Source organism: Astyanax mexicanus, chromosome 6, assembly GCF_023375975.1.
Source record: "Astyanax mexicanus isolate ESR-SI-001 chromosome 6, AstMex3_surface, whole genome shotgun sequence".
In the NCBI taxonomy this organism is placed as follows: domain Eukaryota; kingdom Metazoa; phylum Chordata; class Actinopteri; order Characiformes; family Acestrorhamphidae; genus Astyanax; species Astyanax mexicanus.
The window spans coordinates 35,224,682-35,240,838 of record NC_064413.1 but is presented as its reverse complement, the minus strand read 5'-3'; the positions used below and the strand labels follow the sequence as shown (position 1 = coordinate 35,240,838).

Here is a 16,157-nt window from a genome sequence, read left to right as displayed (position 1 = left end):
GATGCAGACTGCAAGCGTTTAATGTGATAGCAGCTTAGGATGGCATCCTCTGGATGACCATGAACTCCTGCTCTGCAAGACCTGCTCCGCTCTCCTGCTGCAAAGCGGAGATCTTAATCACTGCTAATTATTCTCTCTCATACTGGTTTGAGGGAAAAAAATAAATAAATAAAAACCTGGGCGTCTAATCCGAACCCTCCCTGTCATTTAAGCGCAGGATTCTGCAGGCTATATTTAGGCTGCCTAAGACCCTGGGCTGTATTCTCTCTGCGTGATACCCCAGGCAGCCCCTGCCCGGGCTCAGACTGCTGCGATGTGCAGGATTCTGACACATTAAAGCAACAAAGGGCCTGCTCGCCTTCCACTGCAGCAGTGATCAGCCCAAATCTCTGCGCTCGGCGGGCCGCCCTCTCTCAGGTCCCGCTTCCTGCCCTGCTTTTCGGATTCTTTTTGTGCTGGAACTTCAAGCAGAGCCATGGACGGTAAGCCCGTGGCTGCGGTGTGGTGTGGAGTCGGCCGAAAGGGGTTGTTGTTTAGCTCTGGACACCTGCACTCAGCGCTCTCTTTGAACACACTGGAGCTCTAATCTAGACTGACACCGGGGATCAGTTAAAGGCACAGCTAGAGTGTGTGTGAGCGCACAGCATAGATGTGGCTTTGAGGTGACATCACAGAAAAACAGCAGAAATATATATCTGTCTTGATCAAATATAAGAAAAAAAATGACTGTTTTTAAATACAGTATGTGCGTAATGGTGAAGCAAAGACACTTTGCTTCTGCACCCAGAAGGAGTCATCCGACAGGAATGAAACTTGGTGGGTAGTTACGCCAGACTTCAGGACTGTCATGAGTGTCAGTGTGACTCATAATGATAATGGCTTTAGTGATGAACGAGTTATGCTGTTCTTTTGGTGGAGACGACCAACCAATACATCATGTGGGGAGGCACTATGGTCATCGCCAAGATCACCATCGGTCTTCATTACAAACAATGTCTCAGCTCAACATTACATTGATGAGGTCCTGCAAACCTTTGAGGTCCTGAAGCCAAACTCGGGTGCACTTTTTCAACAGGACAATGCTCATCCACATACTGCTGTTGTCTCAACTGCTTGCATTGAAGATACAAATAAGACAGATACGATGCCTTGGCCAGATGCATCTTAAGACCTTAAGCATCCCCAAAAGAAAATGTGTGGGATGCTATTGGACGTGCTATCAACACTCAGCCCTTTACACAAAATGTGCAGGTCAATCTGCAACTTATTACAGACAGGACTATCAATTATCATTGGACACCATTAGGAACCTCACTTACAACTCCATGACAAAGCATTTGGCAGGTTGATTTACACAGTAATATATGAATCAATAAATATGCATTAATAAAAATGAACAAAACCTCTCCTAGGATCACCAACTTATCATGGTGGAGGGGTTTGTGTGCCTACATGACCCTAGAAGCTATGTTGTTAGCAGCAAAAAAAACCCTGGTAGGGTCTCCCATAGCAGATTGGTTCAAATTGGTCCAAGCTTGGAGTGATCCAAAGAGCCCCTATGAAAAGGGGGCTCTTTTCATAGGGGCTCTTTTCATAGGGGGCTCTTTTCAACCCAGAACAGGGTTACCGAGACCCCACTCTGGAGCCAGGCGTGGGGGAGGGGCTCACTAGATGGGTCTTCACCCATGGTACCTGACCACGAAAAAGCAAAAAATTAGTCCACTATCCCATTGGCTCACTACCTTAGGGAAAGGCAGTAATGGGGGTTTGGTGCTATTTGGATTGGGTAGTAGTCAAAGAAGGGATTTTTGGCATTAGAGTTTAGATTCTTTGCCCAAACCTGACCCAAGGCCTCAAAAAAAATTGTCTGTGACATAGGATATCTGTTTTTAATGCTACTTTTATATTATATAAAGCTACTGTATGGCATAATAATCACAATATAGCAAAGTAAGTTTTTTCTTATAAAAGTTGCACAAGTTAGAATGTTATAATCATGCTGCTCTGAGGCGCACAGGTGAGCTCCTCCACTTGTCCTCATTACACACTTGACTTGCAGCGCTTTGTGTAGCTGTTATTCATAAATATTTTTCTTAAATAGTAGGTCTATGCTTCTTCAGTGTTACAATGTTAATGAACATCATTTTGAAGAGATTTTGCTCATTTACACAGCCAGAATTTTTTGTTTAAAAAGCTCAGTTTTAAAGCTCTACTTACTGAAAAATGTCATGTTCAAATCGGGCACAGGCCGAGTCGGGTCAGATTTTTTGGGCCAGATCTAAGCTCTACTTGGCGTATCGATCCTCGGCTGCCAGCTGGAGAGGAGGAGGTCTATGCCTCTTTGCTCAGATGAGCAGTAGATGATGGATGGATGGCTGGATGGATGTTGGATAGATGAATGGATGGATGAAAAAATGACCAAGAGTTGTCCATCAGTCTAATTTTTGTATTATTTATTTTTCCTGCTAAGCTTTATCTTCCTTCATAATAGCATTGCAATCCCACACTTCCTTCTGGGTGCAACTAATAACTTTTGCAATAACTTTTGCATTTAATGAACAATGAGTGTACGTAAGAAAACATTAATATCAGCATGCCAACAAGCGCAGAGAGACAAAAAAAAAAAAAAAAAAAAAACACTCCTAGGAATATGCCACACAGGGACATTAATATGAACGGTGTATAAATATATATTCTTCTTATACATGCTTCTAGGTCTCCTGCTTTGCCTGTGAAGTGAGCCAAAACCCAGAGGAGCCTCCCAACCCCCCTAAAAATACTCTTAAATGTGTGTCTTTGTCTTTGTGTGTGGGTCATTGTTCTTTTTGCACTGGTGTGTGTATAAGTGTGTGTATGAGTGTGTGTGTGTGTATATATGTGTGAGAATGAGAGCTTTCCTGGTTTCTGCTTTTGTGACCTGCTTGAAGGTGAGCTGTATGTTCCGATGAATAATGAATTTGCCTGTTTTGCCAAAGAGGGATGGATTCTTCTTGGCCGCCGCTGCCTGGTCATGATGAATATTTCTCTCACACCTCCAGGCCCACTGGGACGGCTTGACCGGACGGATAAATTTCAACAAAACCAACGGCCTGAGGACAGATTTCGATCTGGATGTGATCAGCCTGAAGGAGGAAGGATTGGAGAAGGTATCTGTACCAGACCCTCAGTGTACAAAATGCATAAGCCTGTATACAAGTAACATACGAGTGACTACACACTGGATCACACTGTAAAAAAATAGAAAAAATAAATAGAAAAGAAAAGAAAAGAAAAGAAAAGAAAGAAAAAAAACCTGGCACAGCTCTTAATTATACGCATAACATTCTCGACAACACGTAGAGTACATGCTTGCACACCTACACACAAACACACACACACACTTGCACGCTAACACACACACACACACACACTCCCGCTTGTCGTCTCACACAAGAGTTTTCCCTCTCAGCCGCCTGTGACCTCCCATCTCGCCGGCGCATGTGTCTGCACCTCCATGAATAATTTACTCTATTAATAAAAAAACCCTTCAGAAGCCCTCCAGCCTCATGAAGGCTGAATTAAAGAGTTGATTTGCAATTATAAACTACAGCTTAGGCCTTTTCTGAAGGCATCTGAAGCACTTTGTTTTTGAATGGGCGAGAGTGTGCGGCCCTGCTGCACTCTCTCTGCGGAGCCCACAACTCTCGAGAGCATCCTCAGGTTTAATTGTGCCAGGTTTAAGAAAAAGAGAGAGAGAGAGAGAGAGTGAACACTGTGAATGCTTCTGCCTATCAGATTGTCTCTGCTGTAATATGTAGCAATATATAACATATGGGGCTATTTTCTGCTTTCTGAATATTACGTTACGTAAGCACTTTGCAATACAAATCATTTTATTTTATACAGTTTTTTTGGATTCTCAAAAATGACAGTAATTACAAATCAATGCATACACACAATACACACATACATATACACATATCTACATATCGTCACTGTCCAATGAAAAACAAGTACCTACATTTTGACCATTTTAAGTTTATTACATAATTTGAGCATACAAACTATCCTTTACACTGTGTCAAAAAAAAAATAATGAATGGACCAATAGAAATTCTCAAAAATCTCCTGAAATAAACCCTTTACTTTGATTTTTACTGAAAGTTAAGAATGCTTTCTCTCTCTCCTGTAAATAGGACAGCGAAGATGTATACTGTATACATATAAACATACAGTAATGCCTGTCATAATAAAAAAAATGTGGATGATATATCATGTCAGAAATTATTGCATTTTAAGGCCATTTTTTGCGACTGATATAATGATAATACAATATCATACCCTTTTAAAGACAACAAATTTGTAATCAATCAGAGTTTGGGAAATATATTTATATAAATATATTTGTATTATTTCACCTACTGCAGTCCACACTTTCTGTATGGAGTCCCAGTTATTGAAGCATTTGTTATTATTGCATGACTGGCTTAAATACTGTTTACTGTTATATATGTGAACAAACATACATATAATCACTATGGACAATATGATTATTATCAAATATTATTAATTGATAATGTGCATTTATTTTACAATAAGTTGATAATGTAATTATTGTTACAGGCCTACATAAAATATAGCTGATAGAGTATAACATTAAACGCACCCACCTCCTTTAAATATAATCATTTATACACTCAATAGCACCTGTCCTAACATTTATAACATTATATAACATTAGTGTTATTAAACTTATTAAACTGTAGAATGTTACAAAATCAGAATGTCCAAAACATACTGTAACCATACTGTATATTCCTCAACTATTTCTTAAGTATTAGTAAACTAATATTGCTTTAAAGCAGCAGTGTGTGGATTTATATTGTGGATTTAGTGATTTAGTGACCTCTGTGGTGAGAATGTGTAATTACACAGAGCATGTGGAACAGTACTTTAATTCGGGTCAATGTAATTGCACTGCTGTGTATGAAATTCTGTGTTTTTAAGTAAACTGTTGTGTTTATTTTCATTTTTATTATGAAATACTGTAAAAATATAGAGAGCAATAATTGTATATCCAACAAGCCTACCAGACCACTCTGATTTCAATTTTAAAGAAAATATCTTAGTGAATACCGGTTTAAAATAGCCTTTTTTAAAGCTGTCTACTATGCCATATATGTATTTTTTGTACCTTTGCACAAAATGTTAATTAAGTTCAGAATCATCATGTAATAACAGGAGAGCTGGTCTGATATGGCCTTATATTTTACATACCTTAATACTACAAGGCATTTACCCCAAAAAGAAAAGTTAGCCAGTGATAAGAGAAGACAGTAGCTGCTACAGTTTTTTTTTCTTTTTCTAAAAGGCATGAAAAGGAGTTATATAAGAATTTGTGTATAATCTTGTAATAGATTAACTGATGACATAAGAGTGATTTTGGAAGATGTGAAATATATTGTTCCAGACTACGTCCCAATTCACACTGATGCCTAGATAAGAAAACAGTCCCCAAAACATGATTCTTAGCTGATATAAACCCACTGTTCAGACTGCAGTGTTTAGTAAAGCTGATGAATGTATCTAAATTAAGAGCTATAGAGGAGGACGGGGCTTACCGCCCCTGCTAAGCAAGTCATTTTTTTTTTTTTTAGTCATTTTTTACAGAGCAAACTGCACACAAATTTCTGCAATAAATGAAATCATGTTTCCCGGCACAGACCATTTATGAACAATTCAGACGAAGTGGAAGTGTGGGCAAACAACAACTTGTCAGTAGGCAGGGTTAATTGTAACAGATGGAGGGGCTGGTTGTAACAGTCACAAAAAAATCTGAGAAATTGATGCAAACACAACAAACACATTTTGCAGTTCTGTGTGGTTTGAGCCAAATTAGCTTTTCAGATTTAACACTTAAAAAAAATCTGTTTTCAATTAAATAAGATTAGTAAAAAAAATCTAATGGGAAATTAATGTTTGAACACAGAATATTACGTCATGTTTTATTTACATTCTAAAACCTTCCAAACTATTAACTTAATTGTATTGTTTCTCTGCAGAGGCTCAGTTTTAGCACTGTATTATTATAACTAACTGTGCCTTGTGGATGATGTGTTTTAGTCTGGATAGCTTTCTCTGTGATTTTAACTCTAAAATCCCATTAATGCTATTATACAGCCATAGGGGAATAATTAATAATTAATTAAATAATATTATTTACAATTTATACACAGCATTCAGCACTTATATATACCACTCATTAAAATAGTACTTTCATCAAATGTTTAGTAGCCAAAAAATTTTAATCTAAAAAATGGCAAAAGCAAAAAAAAAAAAAAAAAACTTTCAGTTTTTGGCCAAATAAGTGAAATTACTCTACTAAAGTACATTTCTGATTAGAATAGCACTACAGAGGTAGCTCTCTAACTAAAAGTACACCTAAAATATCATGTCTAATATTTGATATTTGGATTGTAGCCAAATGTTTAATTTAATTGTTGTTTAATTGTTACATTTTTCTGGTTTCACCAGAAAATAGTAAAATGAATGTTATATTTTTCACATTTACAGGATGTTTCTGTATATGTTTCTTTTTTGCAGATTGGCACATGGGATCCTGTAAGTGGTCTGAATATGTCTGAAAGCCAGAAAGGAAAGATGGCGAACGTCACAGACTCGCTTACCAACAGAACACTCTTTGTATCTACAATACTGGTAAGTATTGCCTTTTTTGTTTTTTTTTAATGCTTGCTGAGGGTCTTACTTGGTCAATTCAAACTATAAGTGAACTGTGGAAAAAAAAGGATTGAGAATCAATCAAGTTTCATCAGTTCTCTTTCTTGTGATTTCCTAGTTTCATACTCTTATAATTTCCTGGGGATCATTTCCCTGCCGTTAGCACTTTCACAGACACCGAATAGACATCCTGATGATTTATAGGCTTTGATATCCGAAACTTTTTCGCCCACTAGAATTTGTGCCAAGAACATCCTCAATTGCTTTCTCTGTGGTTTCAGGACTCGCACTAACTTCACAATCATTTCCAATTTATTTTCTAAGCTTTTGGAGAACATTGAAAGCTGATACACTAATATATAATTATCTCTTGCATTTACGATGGCAGCCTTTACTGTACATACAAATATCTTGAGCAGCTGTGCAGAAAACCAAGCAAAAATCATGCAGATTCTGTCAACTCTGTGTGCCCTGTGGATGTGAGATATGAGTCATAATGACAAAATATGTCCTTGAGGATAGCATACACAAAGAAGTTCAACAACCACATTTATTTTAGAGCAAGCTGTATAAATACTGTAGGAATTATTAATTAAACATGTTGACAAAACAGAATGGAGATATTTTTTCACACTATATTAAAGCTGTCAAGTAAGTTACATTACTTAAGTAGAAATTTTGGTTATCTACACTTATTACTGGAATATTTATTTTTTTAGACTTTTTTTGGCTTCTATTCCTTACATTTTTACCAATTATCTGAAATTTCTACGTCCTACTTAACTACATTAGCCCCAGAACTCCTATTTTATTTAAATAAGATCAATTCCAACCATGCAGATAGAGTGAATTTTTATTGTGATTGGATGAGAAGTATAAACATATACCATTCCGACATCCTATTGGTTTATACTCGATCCACCAAACCAGCACACATCATGTAATAGTATTTTACTAAAATACATTAATTTGAAACAAGCAGTCTAGGCTCCTGTGACACATACTATTTTTTTTTTTCCTCTTACATTACTTTTACTTTTTAAATTTTCAACTCAAGTAAAAAGCTTGAGTTGATACATCTACAAAATTATTTTAAATCCTAGTATCTATATTTCTATCTAAGTAATGCATATTAATACTTTTACTTTGTTGCACTATATACTGTTTAAGGCCTATGAGTAAATTTTTATTCATTTATTTATTTTTTTTGCCTCTCTCTCTCTCTCTCTCTCTCTCTCGCTCTTACTTTCTCTGTCTGTTGATTATTTATTTTATTTTATTTATTTTTCTTATTTTCTTTTGATATACGGTATGTCCTCCAAAAATGCTGTAGAGCTGTGTTGTGGAGTGAAATAAAGTATTAGAACTCCAATGAGGGGGTGGTGGCAGGCAAAAAAAAAAAAAAAAAAAGAAAGAGAGAGAGAGAGAGAGAGAGAGAGAGAGAGAGAGAGAGAGCGAGAGCGTTCATCTAGTTACTGTAACCACGTCTGTACAGTACCTAATCAAACATAAAGCACAATATTGAAACAAATCCTAATGCATAGTTCCACATCTTCCAAATCCTAAAAAAAACAAACAAGGTCTCAGACCTTGATTAGCAAATCAGCCTTAGGCATGTCACCAGCTCTAATTAGGAAGTCAGCTGATTTACATTTGCAAGCCTTTTAAAACCATCTGACTGGTAAAACCTTGTGCTGACACTCAAACCAGGCCTCCTCTAAGCAACCGTCCAAATATCTGTAATCAATGCCCAGAAGACGGGGGAAAAAAAAGAAGATTGTTATTAGAAAATGACAAAAAAAGGACAAGAGGCCTAAAAAAAAGTCATTTGGAGTAATGAGGTCAAAATAAAACACCTTAGCCAACAAAGAGAAAAAAAAACATTTGAATTAACAAAAAAGTTAACTTGTTTTTATAAAAAAAGAACACTTTATACCAGGATTACCAGTTTATCTGGATATAGTCAAGCCAAGTAAAAATGCAAATGTAACGTAAAACACAACCAAGACCCATTTAAAATGAATGCACACATCCAGATCTTCAAGACATATTTATCAACATGAACTCTTCCCAGATACGAGTCACATGATGTGAGAATGTGAAAACAGGGTCTTTGCCAACTGTGAAGCATGGTGGTGGTTCTCTCATGGTTTGAGGTTGAGTTGAGGCCAGTGTAAACCATCTTTTAATGGGGCGCAGCTTAAAAAGAGCATGACAAATAGATAAGAGTCTTAAAGAGACACAAACGAGTGGCCAGTGTCTCCTGAATTAAACATCAGAAAATTAGTGGAGAGAACTTAAAGAATCTGTGCAGCAAGGAGACCCAAGTATCTTACCATGTGTTTAACCACTTTTACAAACTGGGACGTCTGGAAAAGGATGCATGTGCAACTTAAAGAGTCCTTTTTTGTTTTGTTTTGTTTTTTTTTACGTATTTTACTATGCATTAGGATACCATTTTTAAAAAATGGTAACACTTTTTTTTATTAGTCATTGCACATTCATTGAAGATGCTTAACACCCAACATTTGGCTACATTTTGTCTTTTAAATCCAACTAAACTTGAAGATGAATGTTAAAAATAATTCTCTATTAAATGCAACTCTACACCTAACCCTAACCTTAACCTTACACTTTTCTAATGTAAGTTGAGTTAGCTTTAGAGTTAAGAGATGTCAGCTTTAGGTTAAGGGTTTGAGTGTTGAATGCAGGTTTGATTTGCTGCAGAATGCTGTACAAAGTTCCTTATTGACTTTTTTGATGGAGGGATTTCCTGTCAGACTTTGAAGGACAGTGTTATGAACTGTGAGCATGCATTAAAAAAAAAAAAAAAAAAAAAAAAAAAAAAAGCACACATAGCGCCACATAGCCAACCACAATAGATAAAACATGCTGAAGTCCTTGGTGGTATTTCATAATAAGGCAATGTTGAATCTGGCAGTGGATTTTATGAATCTGGCCCTTTATCTCTCTCTGGTTTGCCGTTAAAGAGTTATACGTCTGATTTATTCAGACCCTTATTATTAGTCGGTTAGTTCTTTATGGTAGGACGGCTTCAGGTGTGAATCACTAAAGGAGCCTCCGCTACAACTGGAAAGTGTATTCATTCCGACTCCTTATGCAATCATTCTTCCATTTCTCAATCTGTTAATTCGCTTTAGTGGTTACGTCCTCGTGATTTAAGATGTTCAGAGTTGAAACCTGAATAAGAAATGAGGAGAAGCACGGCATGCTTTTGAAATTTCTACCCTGTTACATCACTTGCAGACAGTTAGTACTGTTCTGGTCTTCGCTGTGTTAGCCCTTGTCAGTTTTCATAGGAGCATAGAAAAATGAAAACAATCATGGCTACAAAGCAGCATGTGGATTCAGAACTCACTGAAAACAAAGTGGAGCATGTGGCCAAAAGGTTGAACACCACCTCACGTTCAACTAGAAGCAGTTCTGGGTAATCTCAGGTAACTGCTGGAACTTTATTAGGCAATACCATGAAATATATTTAATTTTTCTAGTCTTTAAGTCTTTGTTATGTTAAATATGCAGTGATATCCTAAACCCTATGCTCTCTAGTTGCATCCTCATCAGTGTTATGAAGATGTTCTACAGAAGTGACAAAACAGAGGGCTGTTTAAAGAGCGGCAATAACTCTAACACAGTGTAACATCACAATTTGAACCCTATTGCCTTTTCCCAGCGGGAGGTGCTCAGTAAAACATCCTGTGTCCGAGGCAGGAGAAACAATTCATTAAAGCAGGATTCAATACTCGCTCTCTTATTTACTCTTCACGCGCAATGCTGCATTTAGCGATCAGGATGAATTAAGCAGTACAAATCCGCGCTCTCTTCGACAAGCGCCTCAGGATCAAAGGTGTCACAAATGAGAGAGAGAGAGAGAGAGAGAGAGAGAGAAAGAGAGAGAGAGACAGAGAGAGAGAGGGAGCGAGCTGTGGGGAGAGTGAAGTTACGGGTGCAGGTCTAAGTGATGAAAGCCAGTCGTCGCATGAAACTTTAATGTGCTCAGGTTCGCAGGAGCCTCCATTGTGCAGTTACTCTGTGGAAAGTGTTTTAATGGGCCGAGTGCAAATGCAAACAAGCTGGAGCTTCACTTGCCAGGTCTCCGGGAAGTGTTATGATCAATAAACCATCTACATTACCAGACTCAAAGCTGAATTCTATTATCTGTTTATGCTTTATGGAAATTGAGAGTAGCTGTAGTATAGCCAGTAAATACAGTGTACGTATAGAATGTCTACAATGAGGAAGAGTGGTCCATTCATTCATCTGCAGATACAACCATCTATCCTTAGATCAACTTTGATTGGTTGATTCAGCTATAGATCCAAGTGACCGTCCATCTGTAGATTCAACCATTCAGCCAACTGTAGATCCACTTATCCATTTTAAACCCAATTGTCCATCCATCCATCTTTAGATCAACTTGATTAAGCTGTAGATCAAGCTGATCATCCTTCCACCCATCCACCTGTCTGTAGATTTCCTATTGATAAATCGCTCCATGTAGCTGACAATAGATCCACTTATGCATGTTTAGATCCAGTTAATTGGTCAACATGTTCAATTGATCCACCAGTGGATCCATCCACAGATTCTTCCATTAATCCATCTGATGTTCAGTTGATTCACCTGTAGATCCAGTTACTCTGCAGATCCATCCAGACCATAGATCCACTTATGCATTTTTAGATCCAGTTAATTGGTCAATCCAGCTCTAGGTCAAGATGTACAATTGATCCATCCACAGATTCTTCCATTAATCCATCTGATATGCAATCAATTCACCTGTAGATCAAGTTGATCCATCCACAGATTTCTCCATTCATCCATCTGCAGATCCATTCATCCATCCTTGATAGGTTGATTCAGCTATAGATTCAACTGATCATCCATCCATGGATCTGTAGATTCACCTATTCATAGATCTCTACATGTAGCCGACCATAGATTCACTCATACATTTTTAGATCCAGTTAATTGGTCAATCCAGTTGTACATCAAGATGTTCAATTGACCCACCTGTAGATCAAATTGATCCATCTGCAGATTTTGCTATACATATATCCTTGGAGAATCTTGATTGGTTGATTCAGCTGTAGATCCAGCATTAGATCTAGCTGATCATCCATCCATATATCTGTAGATTTACCTATTCATAGATCTCTTCATGTAGCAGACCATAAATCCACTTATACATTTTATATCCAGTTAATTGGTCAATCCAGCTTTAAATCAAGATGTTCAGTTGATCCATAACCCATAGGTTCTTCTATTCATCCATGTTTAGGTCCATCTATCCTTAAGTCAACTTTATTGGTTGATTTAGCTATAGATCCAGCTGATTATCCATCCAACAACATCTGTAGATTTACCAATCCATAGATTCCCCCCATTCAGCTGACCATAGATCCACTTATGCAATTTTATATCCAGTTTATTAGACAATCCTGCTGTAGATCAAGATATACAGTTGATTCACCTGTAGATTCAGTTAAACATTGATCCATCATCCACAAATTCTTCTATTTATCCATCTGCAGGTCCATCTATACTTTCCTAAATCAACTAGATTGGTTGACCCTCCTAAAGATCATTTGTCCATCTGTCTGTTGATTCTTCTATACATTAAGCCAACCACAGATGAACCCATCCTTCTATAGATCTGAATTGATTGGTCGAATCCAGCTGTAGATCCAGTTGATGTAGAATTGTAATAACAGTAGTAAAGATTCTCATAGTAAACAACATTTAAAAATAAACAAGATGCCAAATTTTAATATAAAAAAGCTTATATAATATTACGTAGTAGACTGTAGACATCTTGTCAAAATATTGCAGTACCTCAATGGCACATGTCAATTCAATTAAAATCTTTCAAAAAAGCAAAATAAGATAGCAGATTTAATAACAGGGACCAGAAGCAACAATCGAATCTTCAGAAGTCTTCTGTACTGTATGCTTTCCTATTAATATCCTTCAGTGCTATCTTATTAAGTGACACAATACCCTGCAATCAGATGCGAGTGGCTCACTCTTGTTAATACTAAGTGCTGGGGGGGCCGTCGCTGAACAACACACCCAGGAACACAGCAGGGCGGGTGATCAATGAACCTAAAATAAATGTTTCAAAATGGTTCAAATGAACCAGTATCATTTGTTCTGTGTGAGACACAAAATCCATTCCTTAATTTGTTAGAGAAGAATAGGAGGATGACTGTGCATTTAAGGAATGTGTCTCAGCCACTCCCAGAATGCTTTATTGGTTTATTTAGGGTTGTCTATGGTCCCTATGTCTCCTTTCCTTAATTAAAGACACAGCAACAGTTCATCTTCTGAGGCTTTGGCAGGGAAAAAAAAGGTTGTTGGAGGCATGTAAGACATTCAGATTCACGTCTACCTGTGTCAGGTGCTTCACCCTCTTGCCCTTCCATGATACGCTTGGCACTGCCCTTACCGGCCCAGATTAACTCTGTCCACCTGCATTTCTTCTGCACCAAATATCTGCTTATGCATTTTAATGAGATTTATATACCTTACAGAATATACCTATTCTAAATGACTTTAATGAGAAAGTCTAAACTTTATGCTACATTTGAAACCAACACTAGAATAAAACACGTGTGACAAGCGTGAACACATTGTAAGTTAAATTACATTATAAATAATTATATTCTGAGAATTACTTCAAATCATCAGGTAATACAAAAATCTATACAGAAATCAGATGTAAAAGAAAGAAACAAAGACAGACTCTCGCAGATACGAAACACACAGTTTATTTACAAAGAGGCTACGCTTATAGGAGTAGTAAGTGACAGGCAGGGTCAGTAACAGTAATGCAGCAAATGAAAACAACATACCAGAGCATAGTCAGGCAAAAACAGGTTTATACATGGTAAATCCAGCAATGAAACAAAAGAGTATAAAAAAAAAAACTAAAAGAGATTGGCACCGGAGAGAAACAATAGAGATTGCAAGGCTAAATCGATAGTCTGAAACAAAAACAAGCTGATAACAAAGGCAATAAGAAAGGAAACTCGTTGTAGAAGAGCTAAATAGCTAAATAGATTCAATATTTGGTGACAGACAGAGAAAACAGAGGGGTATTCATACAAAAAAGACCAGGTGAAAACAATTAGTAACTGGGAGAGTGGGAACACTGTAGCGTCACATAATCATCAGATTCAGTCCTGTGTGAGTGCATTATAGGAAGTGGAGACTTTGTTGTGTAGTTTAGAGTCCAGAGCAGGCAGACTGATTGGCACCTTCATACGTATTGAAATGATGTATGACGTGAGGTGTGCAAAGAAAAAAAAAATGAACACTTCCCATTATTATTATTAATATAATTGACAATTTGAACAGTGTAATTTTAATATTATGCTATTTTATTGTCACTGGCATCAGTAATATCAAATGATTTTAGAATGACGATAGTATTGTAACGATAGTAACGATAACTATGTTTACTGGACAATATATATAATGGTTTATTAAAAAAATTACGACATTACGACATGCAGAATCTGAATTAATGTTATTTTAGTAATAGGAAACAGTGGAAACATTTGGACACTGTCAGGGTGCGGGAAGGAGGGACGAGGAGAGCGGATGCAAATGCGAGTGAATTTATTACACAGATAACAAAAGACAAAAATAAACAAATAAACTGAAACTAAACTGAAAACAAGAAATATGGGAAACAGAGACGCAACCATAACAGGCTAACAAAGCACAAGAACCGACACGAGGGAAAGGGAGCACGGACTATAAATAGTGTAACACACACGGGAAACAGAAAACACCTGGGGCTAAGGGGCGGAGTTACAAATGAACACAGGTGAGGGCAAGAAACACTGAGGAACACGGATCACGTGGGAGACACACTCACAGTCACAAGCAGAGACAGGCACAGAAAAGGTAAATAAACACAGAAACACGAGAACAGACAGGGACCACATGACAGAAACCCCTGATCAAAATGTCTTAAACTGGGAATAAAGTTAAAAATGAAACATTTCTTTAATATTTTGATGAACATCCCTTTTTTTTCAATTTTTACAGTTGCAAAACAACTGAATATAAATAAGCACATGATCAGTAGCAGCCCTTTATCATGCCCTTTAAAACGTCTTGTAAATGCTTATGATAGCCAGCTTAGTCATTTTTCTTGTTAGGGTGAAGAGGGATAAAGAGCATTGTCTTGCTGCTGAAATCATCCTCCTCTCTTTTCATCCTCAGTGTTTTTACAGACAGTTTGCAGAATTGACTGCTCTTTAATGGAATTGAATTCCCTCTTTCCACCAGTGAAATGTTCCCTGTGCTAATGCCTGCAATACAAGCCCAAAGCATGATCGGTCCACCCTCATGCTTAACAGATGTAGAAAACTTTCCACCCTCTTTCTGAACTTCCTCAGCCCACAAGTCTTGTTTTCAAAATGTGTTGTCTCTTAAAAAAAATCCTGAGTGTTGGGATAAGATTTAAGGAGAAGCTTTGGAATTTGCATAACCTGGCCTTTCCTAATGATGACTGTGATCAAGTCACGTCTCTAATAAGCTAATTAGGATCTGAAACTTTGATATAAATTGTCTGACAACTCAAATCCTTTGGGAAGCCCAAACATTTGCATGATGCTTCTTTTTTCCTTTCATTTTAAAACTAATGGAAAATAATTAAACAATTGTTGTATCTTCAACTTCAAACTTACACTGTTAAAAGCAGGGTGTTTATTTTTTTGTATGACTGACATGATTTTACTCTACAAATGATTTTGTTTTATATGTAGTCAGCACAAAACAATTCAGCTGAATTGATGGTTTTTAAGCTGAATTTAAACTTTTTAAAATCTCTTTTAAACATTAACAGAAAAATGATTTTAGTCTTCTTTGCATAGTTTGTAAAATATTGAATTAATTCCTCTATTTCTACAATGAATTATATGAATTAATGAAGTAATACATACAAAATATATAAATAATTTGGTTTAAAATGTTTATTTTTTTTTAAGTTAAAGTTATTAAATTATATATTTTAAACTTGGGGTAAATAAAAAAAGTATAATGTATAATGTATTCAGTACAGGAATGCATTTTTAAATGTGCTTATTCAAGCATCACTGGATTGAATGGTACTTCCATCAAACAAAAAACATATTTTAATGAATATAACAGTTTAAAATTATATAATATGCACTATAATATTAAAACTGCATGGATGCTAAAATCTCTACAAAGTTCTACAGGGTAAAAAAAAGAGTAGTTTGGACACAAATTAGCATAATTTTGCCTTTATTCTTTCTCCAAAAGTCATACAGCTAGTTTCTTGCTCTAATTGCACAAGTGTTGGTTGGTTAGTTTTTAAGAAATAACCCTCCATAAAAAGTCCAAATGCAGAAATGTAAAAAAATAAAGAAGAGGAAACGATC

The 16,157-nt window shown here is 36.6% G+C and overlaps 1 protein-coding gene across 3 annotated transcripts in view; it reads left to right on the top strand.

Annotated features, from left to right (window-relative positions):
* grik2 (glutamate receptor, ionotropic, kainate 2) overlaps positions 1–16,157 on the top strand; it is a 239,150-nt gene that overhangs the window by 146,704 nt on the left and 76,289 nt on the right. For all 3 annotated transcript variants that reach the window (XM_022673602.2, XM_022673603.2, XM_022673604.2), the window contains 2 exons: positions 3,039–3,146; positions 6,583–6,696. In XM_022673602.2, the coding sequence (XP_022529323.1) occupies positions 3,039–3,146; positions 6,583–6,696 (222 nt within the window). The remainder of the gene's footprint in view (positions 1–3,038; positions 3,147–6,582; positions 6,697–16,157) is intronic.